We start from the raw sequence: 9,240 nt of genomic DNA, 5'->3' as shown, positions 1-9,240 counted from the left end.
ATACGTAGTACTTTTGAGCATAAAGCCTAGAATCAGATCTAAGTGTGCAATGATCTTCTGAAAACACCTTGCCAACACAAGACGCACACTCGACAGGTACTTGTGACTGCAACGGATCTGAAGCTTTCAGATTACTTTCCCTTATCGAAACCGTTGAAACATCTGAAACTGTGTTTTTAGCGCCATTTCAGGGTTATTTCTTGGCCTTACTTTTTTTAGTACGAACCACTTAGTGTACAAATAAATTTAGTTCGTTTTTTTCCAATCATCCCATCAGTAGTTAGTAATGTCTTTTAATTGAGGGTCTTCGGTTTCTTTCTGTTTATCTTGCTTTACACTCAGTTCACGATATAACCTTTTTCTTCCATCTGCCTGCAAGGTTCCTTTTTGCTCCTTCACGCAATACTTTTGTTGAAACGACGCGTTTATTAAAACTGTCTTCCAAGATGCTGCTAGTATCCTACTGACGCCTAAATATTTAAAATATTCAGTGCATCTTGCGTGTGCATTACCTGCAGCCGAAATTACAGTAGGATATATAGTTGCATGTTTCATTCCTGCATATGGTCTTTACTCCATGCCTTATACTGATGGATCTTGATCGTATAGGTTGTATGCAAATTTCGGTAAAGTGGACAAGCAATGTCGATGATGTAGGTTCTTCCAACTTTTTTTCTGGTATCGCCATGGCAGTTCGATTCACGTGGATGTAATAAACCTCCCGGATATTGAAACTTTCAAAAGATTGTTCGTAGATCCTGATCTGGCTGCTCTAATAATTGCCTTTTTAAGCAGGATGAAATGGAGCAAGTATGACGTTAAAATGGACCCTAAAATTATTCAAATAATTCACAAGCACAACTTCCAGCTGAAAATTCTCGTGCAGGAACGTCGGAGGATCCTGCACATGTTCCTGTAAACAAATCTGCACACGAACCTGTATAGGTAATCTTAACGATTTCTGGTAAGGAATTTAGTGAAAGAAACTATAATTGATCAAGCAAAGAAACGTATATACAAGCTAACCTTTGAATGATCCTATGCAGGTTCCTTCGCATGGTGAATTGAGATGTGAGTTCATGTACACGATTTCGTTCAGGATTCTATACATAAACCTATATAGAAACTAATCCGCCAGGGTTCGCTGGTGATTTGGCTCTCTCAATAGTAAGTTGTGTCTTTAAGGAAATAGAAGAAAGGCAACTTTATAGCTGTAAGTGACATAAACTTTCGTGATTACTTTCTGCAAAGGACTCTATACAGGAACCCGCGCCTCTATTTCATTCGCAAACAAACCTGTACTGGATCATGAAAAGTTTCCTTTGTGCGCGTTCATTTTCATGATCATTTGAAGTTTACTTCGCCAGATTCCTGCATAGTGACCGTCAAGATTCAATTTACAAGTTTGTATGTTGGTTTATGTAAAGGAACATCTTGATTACAAAACATGACCGCTAATTTCATTTAAGACAAATAATAAAAAAAGATTACGTTCTGCTCATGAATGTCTAAACTATGAATTTGTCTAAACAATTGATTAAAATAAAAAATTAAGATAACAATGAGGTCATTTGATTAAATTAATTTTATAATAAATAAATACTGAAATCAAGTAAATAAGAAAATAACAATTATTTGAACCAATTATATCGGACAACAAATTTTCATGATCAAATTTAAGAACAATTGGATTTTAATATTTTGGCAGGTCTTGAATTTTAAATTATGTCATAATAATAGTTTATGCAAGAAAACGCTGAAGTAAAAAATATGTATCAATTTAGTAAAGTGCGTGCAATTAAAAAACTGGTCTTACTAAATCACAATTAAATTTAATCAGGATTTTCGATGATTATAGACGAAATTATAATTAACCGAATTGTTTCTCAAATCAATTGCATCTTACTAAATCGAAGCACCCTCTCTTCTTCTTGCTTATTCTTTAAAAAAGGAATATGTGGTTTTATTTTATAACGCAGAAAGAAAAAACCCATTTTCATAATCCGAAGTTCTAAAGTCATTCGAGAAACATCACAGCAAGCCCGAAATCACATGCTATACAATTTTTTAATAACGAAACTACAAAAACATAATTACAGATCAAAACATTGTTAAGTTGTTTTCTCTGGTTTATCCGCTGACATCAGCCATATTGTAAACTGGGCGTCGGATGTCCACGCACGTATAGTCGCGTTTTACTGATATTAGTCGCCCAATTGTTTGGTACGGTTGAAGAACGATACTTAAAAAAAAAATGTGTTGAGATAAATAAATTATTCGCTTATACTAACCACTTTTTAGAAATTACAACCAAATTTTTGGTAACCGTGACCAAAGTTTTTTGAAGCAAGCAAAAGTTTTCCAAAAAGTATTCTTTTACTATAACTTTAATTTGTTCAGCGTCTGATTTAAAATAAATGGATTCATCTCAAAAAATGTTGATTTAAAATAAATAAAGGTGAAAGGCTGGGTTTTTTATTTAAATCTTTCTGTATCCTTTTTTAATCAAAAATCAAAATCGAGCCTGTATATTTAGTTGGGATAGTTAATTTTCCAAACCGATGAGTTTGACGCGTAATTTCGATCATGATAACACCAGTTTGTTTGGATTTATCCTTGTCTTCTGGCATTTTGAGAAATGCACAAGAAACTGAGGCTAGAAAAAGTAACTCTATGGAGAATGTTCAATGTTATTTGTTCATCCACACCGAAATTCATAGCTATGAGGTAAACTAAAACAACTTCCTTTGATTTATTAAAATAGACCCTTTATGGGCATAAAGGTTGATAAGAGGACAAAGCAATTAGGCGCCACAATTTTAATTTCACCCAACGAAGCTCTCTTCGAGGATTATTTTCAAGCCGCCTACTGTTATTCTTTTAAATATGTGAGCTGCCAAATTTCTAGCTATAATCCTTTCATACCTTTCTACCAGCACGCCACTTGCGTTTATTAATTTTCTTTTATAAGGGCAGAGAACTAGGCATTTTGAAAGGTGTTCATTCATTGAGATGTTATTTCAAATTTATAAGGACCCTTACAAACCTAAACTTGATGGCCTGAGAATTAACTTTTTTCATTTCCTGCCGATGCAGGTACAGAAGTAATATCTGTCAATTTCCTTAGAAACTTTTAAAGTGACAAATTTCGTTAAAACTTCAAGATACCAGAAGAAGATTTTATCTGACAACTCTGCAGGTTCATGCTTAAACTTTCTAGATATAAAAATTACTTTCCAGCTAAGTATGACACGCGGATTAAATTGATCTTCCTTTTCATCACTTTTCAAGAAAAAAATGTAGAATTAACGATTCTGAAATTTTATTTTTCAAAATTTGTACCTGATTTTAAGATGCATTTGAGTTTAAATAAGTGTTTGTTTCCGGGGCTTGAGATCATGTATAGATGTTAGATGTATTGTTATTCTACTAATCATCACCTCTTTGGAAGCATTGAGAATACAAGGTTGATCCGGATAGTTTCTGGTATTGGGTAGCTTCGTGAAAAAAGGGAGCAATTTTGAATTCAAAAAGTTTCTCGCATGATTCATCAATTAACTTTTTCTTTTGCATAATGGATATTTAAGGATACCAAAGCTAGTGCGTCATTTAGGAAAAAGGGGTTTCTTAAAGTTATTCGCTCTAATGAAGGTTTGACGAAGATTGATAATAATTCCTCTGTTAAATTATGAATTCGTCTCATTACAATTTTGCTACTTGAAACTCTGTTAAACGTTCTTCTAACATTTTTTTATAGAGTATTATTTTCTTATAAACAAAAAGAGACATCTATTTTCATGAAAATTAATTTTCTTTTAGCAAAGACATTTCTGAATTAAGCTCGATAATTCAAAAACTCGCAACTGATCACCTTGATTATCAATTTAGTTCGATTTTGAACTAAACCTCAATCACGTAACTCAACATTTCTTCAGTATAGCACTCTCTCCTCGAATAATCAGGGATTTGAAAAGGGCTGAATGCTCAGCGTCATTTTTCATTTCCGCAAATTTTAGTTTGGGATCGAAGTGTGAAAGAGCTACAAAAATCACTGTTTCTATTTCAACAAACTCGGGATTTGTTGAGAGCATGCATTTTTCCGAAACTTCATTTTCAGAACGATTTTCATTCTTACGTGCAGAATTTTCATTTTCCAGGAAATTACGCTTTTTTGGAAATTTTTTCCTTTTATCAGGTCGATTTAAATATTGATTTTATTTCTTATCGAAATTCTAGAACACCGTCTCGTGGCCGAAGGTAAATGAATTCTGGACTAACCTGTCTTGTGGGAGAAGATGAAAGAATTTTACAGAAGCAGGCCTCATGTTCGAAAGTTGCACAAATTTTTAAGTACCCCGCTACGAGGTAGGCAAAGGTAATTGATTTTTTTTTGCTGAATTTTATTAAAGCCCAGCCTCGGGATGAAGGTGAAAGGACTTAAAGAGCCCTTCTTCAGGGCTGAAAGCTCGTTAAAATTCAAAACATTTATTTTTGAACTAAGTATCCAATTTTTTTAATTTTGCTTAAGATTTTGAATGAAAATAGTTCTAATATTACCAAGTAAAAAGGTAGTAGAGCACATTCAGCAGAGGATGTTCGTGTACGGAATTAAGGCTCGTCTGGAGATCCAAACTAAAAACCTAATTTCATATTATGTTATTTTTTATGGTGGGAACAGTTTTTTTCATTCTGAATAGAGCTTTCTCGCTGCTCACGTTACCGTTTTTTACCTTGGGTACAGGATTAATGCCTTTAGAAAAATCAAAGACTCTTAGTATAGGTCTAACCCTCAATATACTTTCTTACTTTGAATCAATTAAATTTGTACTAATTTAATGAGTTTATTGAATTTTGCTAATGAATTATTTCGTAATATTTACTATTATAAACAGACTATTATAAACAGAAATAAACGATATTCGTTTTATTTCAAAGTCTTGTAAACATGGTCGTGAGAGCAGTTGCTAAAGATTGAATCGACTGCACTTTGAGTAGAATAGAATTATTTTGGATTAAAATATTAACAATTATGCTTTACGAAGAGAATTAAAGTCACTTAAATATTTGTTCTGACCTCACACAATTAAATATTATTAACTTGCCTTCAGTTTCTACCTACATCAACGTAATTAAAATGTCTTCGTTTATGAACAGAAATCAGTATAACATTAAACAAGATTGACGTGAGATGCACATAGTCGAGGTTTATATTAATAAAACGTGAGAATCAGAAAACGATATTCACTTGGATTCAAAATTTTGTGAATTTGACTATATTTCAAATCATCTGAAGGTATTTCAATACATTCCTTCTTACCGGGTTAATACAATAACACTGTTTGAAAATAAGCTAAGAATATAATTCAAATAGAGTGCCAGACAAACGCGGGGTGAAATATGTTTACCAAATCCGACAATCAATTTTATAAACGCCAAACCAAGCCAAATGTGAGATTATCCATACCACACCTCGATGAACGCTTCGAAATACGCATCATAATAAAATTATTCGTTTTAATACTAATCAGAAATGAAACTGATCTTAAGGTCAGATTGTACAACAGCGATTATAATATAAATAGAACATACCGTGCGCTGTGTTCGTGGAAATTCTGGTTTTCATGTTAGTTATAAACACTCAAGTTTACATCAATCGAAATGCGAATTAAGATTTTTGAAAATATTTTTCAATGAATTTTTTAATATAATTATTCATAAAGTTTAACTGAATTAAAAAGAAATATGGCATTCGCTGAAAATATACAAATAAAAAATGAATGTGATTAGAAGCATATATAATTTGTAAAAAGCTCCATGTGTAAGGCTAAATACTTATTGACAATATCGAACCTAATTATTTCCATCTAGGATATAAATAAAATATTCGTGAATGTTACGGATTTCATTATATTCATATATTATATTATATCAAAGTTTTCAAATATATTGAGTCAAGGCATTTTTTAATTAGGTAAAAAACTCTCTTGAAAAATGTCATTTTTTATTTTCTTGCCATTTCGTATGGCTTCGCTACTTAAATAAACTTTTAAAAACTTTTAATAAATCCCAAGATCTCTTGAAAAAGCTACGTACAGCTGTCCATGATTGGAAACATCTTTTCTCAGATCAATTCCAATTCGATCAAAAGTTTGACCTTGTGATTTGTTGTTATTGCAAATGCTACTTTCACAGGAAATTGTCTCCTTTTGAATAAGAATGGATAATTATTTTCACAGTGCAGTGTTATTTAATTGAGTTAACCGATTTCGCCCGTTTTACTGCCTGTCAAAACTTCACATCGCAAAATGTTGTGAGAAGATTCTAATACGAGCAATCTAGTACCATTGAAAAGACCTTTACTTATGCTTAGATTTATTATCAGCATTATCACTGCGCATTTTCTCAATCGCAATTCATGAGGTGGCAAGCTCGGAGGATTCAAAGTATTCAAATATTCCGTCAGTATGGCCTCATGATTGATGCCTCCTTCGTCGCTAGTTGTTTCTGTACTATCTATACTGGTGTAAATTTGTTGTGTTTCTTCATCAAGTGAATTAATGACTCTGCAATTAATCTCATCAACATCAATATTTCTTCCGGAAAGTATGGCGTGTTTTGACGCAATTCTGTATTGTTTGTTTTTGATCATATCACCATATGTATCTGCAACTATATCAGAGTTAATATTCGCGACACATCTATCGGGAATCTGAATATTTTCTGAATTGTCATTCAAAGTACCATTGCTCATACCAAGCAGAAATTGAGAAAACTCTTTCTTCTGATAAAGCTCGTATGTTCTCCGACAAATAATGCATTTTGAAAGAGTTCCACAAAGTAATGAATTTTATTGATGGGTTGACCATTTCACTGCAAGTTGCTCGTTCATTTACGAGTAGCAATTGTTTGAAGTCACTACCCAAAACAATAATCTTTCCGCTAAATGGCAAATCATTAGACATGAAATCACGCAATGTTTTGTCCATGACTTCGAGTACAAAACGTAGTACCATCAGTGCTCGTCCCAAATGAATACGTCTACTTCATTCAATCTTTTTCCGTGTTTTGACTGAGTTGAAATGTTGGAAGCCGAGTCCGCACATAGAGGCACTCTTAAACCAAGAGTTTTATGCACTGTTTTTTCTTGAGCAAGTAATGTTGCAGCAATTCCTGTGAAGACCCTTGTGCAAGTATTTTTACCTTAACCTTTCAATAAGTAGAACAGAGTTCTATAAACAAAAATTTTTCCTGATCCTCCCGGTCCGTCAATGTAAAAGCATTTCCCAAAAGTATCACATCCTTCTGCAAACCGGAGAATCAAATCAACAATTTCTTTCTGTTTTACATTCAGTTTATGGTATTGGTTTTGTCGAATCGACATTTCTTGCAAAAGTTGTTCGTGCACTTCTTCTTCGAATTCTGGTGTTATTTGCTCCATTTCGGGAAATTTCTATATATCCCAATTTGCTTTCTCTAGCATCTCTCTTATTTGAGAATCAGCACTCATTGTGCCGGTTGAATACCCAAATCGTCTGATATAATGCTCCGGTAAGGGCATTCTGAACTTTTCCCAAAGATCTCTTGGTTGAACAGGTTGACAATGAATGAGGATTCGTACAAAAAGACTGCGTTTTTGTCTCGGCATCATCCATGACTTCACTTATTGCTCCATTTCATTCAACATCATCTTCTGCAAGACATCTTTCTAAACACGCAGCTGTGCTAATTATGTTGTGAAAACTTTTGCGTTTTTCCCATCGATTGACCTTTTGTCAATCGGCACGAGTTACTTTTTTAAACACATAATATCGAGGAATATCTGAGTACAAGTATTGCTTAGCATCATCGTCTTGGTTATTCAACTTTAGGTAAACAAGAAGCATTGTTGATTTTTGTAAAGCAGATATAATTTCCGCATCATCAACATCATTATTGATAATCATGCTTTGCTAATTTGACAGATGAACAGGCAAACGTGCAATAGCATGAATTTTCTCTTGCAAAGGTTTACTTCATAAACGTACTTGTATATATGTACATGACAGCATTGATTGACGAAACAACCTCCACATTCACATGACAATTTAAGACAGTGGATAAGGTGGGAGAATATGGAACAGCGTTTCGGTAATCAACCACAAAACTCCCCTTTTTCTCGTAAAGAATGCCAGTATCCCTCTGATGATACTGTGGATAACCACTTTTATCCATGGTCGTTTCTTGTTGGAAAGATTTTGGAAAACGCTTCGAGCATTTTCCTTTCACTTTACACCAATCAGCGCAAGGACCATGATTCATGTGTTTCATTACCATTTCTTGTAATTTTTTATTCACATTCGGATCAAGGATTTCAGCTGACACGAACTGACCCACAGTGTTGGGATTTGTTATTTTAGAATTTTGTTTGGGCGTTACCAACATATGAAAATGAGGTAGTCCACGTTTTTGAAATTCGACCGTATAAACGTAAGCCATCACTTCACCAAACAGTTTTTGTCTGACGAGGTCAACCAAATAATCCTTTTTTAAATTGAATACCCTTTTGCATACATCTGGTCTATTAGCAGCTATTTGACAAAGAAGTAAGTTTTTGACAACATCAGTCCATTTAAGATTGCACGTCATCGTGATAAACAGATCAATTTTTCCAAATTTTTTGACGATGGCCATTGAATCTTGGTAATGTTGCATCATGTTACGTGGTGATCGTACGAATGACGAAGGTAAAATTATAACTCGTCCGATACGTCCGCCAGTGTCTACAACCCATTCTTGTAACAATTTTTCGCCACGTAAGATTGCATTGCATTTTCATCACGTGTGGCCATACCACGCAGAACGTACATAGATCTGGTCAATCTCTTATCACTTTCCTTCAACTTCATATCTGCATGCCACCCTTGAGCTCCATGAGGATGAAACAATGGGTAGGTCCAAGGCTCTACATTGGGATCCATTGAATTTACATTCTGCAACGTTTTTTCGTTTTGTTCTTTACAGTCACAAAAGCATCCTGTAACTCTGCATCAGCAGTTGTAGAGAAAAAGGTCGCAACTTCATTTGTTCTCTGGGCATTATGTCTGCCTTTATCGATTCCAGCCTTGGGTAAAAACGTCAATCGCAGATTAGATGCAATTGAACCAAATGCTAACGACGTTTCATTTTGAATTTCTTCGTGCATCATCAAATACGATTGTGCAAATAAATTCACTTTACGTATTTCTTTTCCCAGCAATGCCA

The 9,240-nt window shown here is 34.0% G+C and overlaps 2 protein-coding genes across 2 annotated transcripts; both read right to left on the bottom strand.

Moving 5' to 3' along the window:
• Nucleotides 1-6,256: 6,256 nt before the first annotated feature.
• LOC117169768 lies at nucleotides 6,257-6,751 on the bottom strand. Its single transcript, XM_033356275.1, has one exon. The coding sequence runs from the start codon at nucleotides 6,749-6,751 to the stop codon at nucleotides 6,257-6,259; it is 495 nt and encodes a 164-aa protein (XP_033212166.1).
• Nucleotides 6,752-8,007: 1,256 nt separating this feature from the next.
• Nucleotides 8,008-8,625, bottom strand: LOC117169767. The gene has a single exon (XM_033356274.1). The coding sequence runs from the start codon at nucleotides 8,623-8,625 to the stop codon at nucleotides 8,008-8,010; it is 618 nt and encodes a 205-aa protein (XP_033212165.1).
• Between the last annotated feature and the right edge of the window lie 615 nt (nucleotides 8,626-9,240).

Source organism: Belonocnema kinseyi, chromosome 3 (genome assembly GCF_010883055.1).
Source record: "Belonocnema kinseyi isolate 2016_QV_RU_SX_M_011 chromosome 3, B_treatae_v1, whole genome shotgun sequence".
In the NCBI taxonomy this organism is placed as follows: domain Eukaryota; kingdom Metazoa; phylum Arthropoda; class Insecta; order Hymenoptera; family Cynipidae; genus Belonocnema; species Belonocnema kinseyi.
This window is presented reverse-complemented; position numbering and strand designations above follow the sequence as displayed.

Excerpts from the sequence above, each read along its gene's own strand:
- LOC117169768 (XM_033356275.1), bottom strand. The coding sequence starts at position 6,751 with ATGAGCAATGGTACTTTGAATGACAATTCAGAAAATATTCAGATTCCC.
- LOC117169767 (XM_033356274.1), bottom strand. The coding sequence starts at position 8,625 with ATGACGTGCAATCTTAAATGGACTGATGTTGTCAAAAACTTACTTCTT.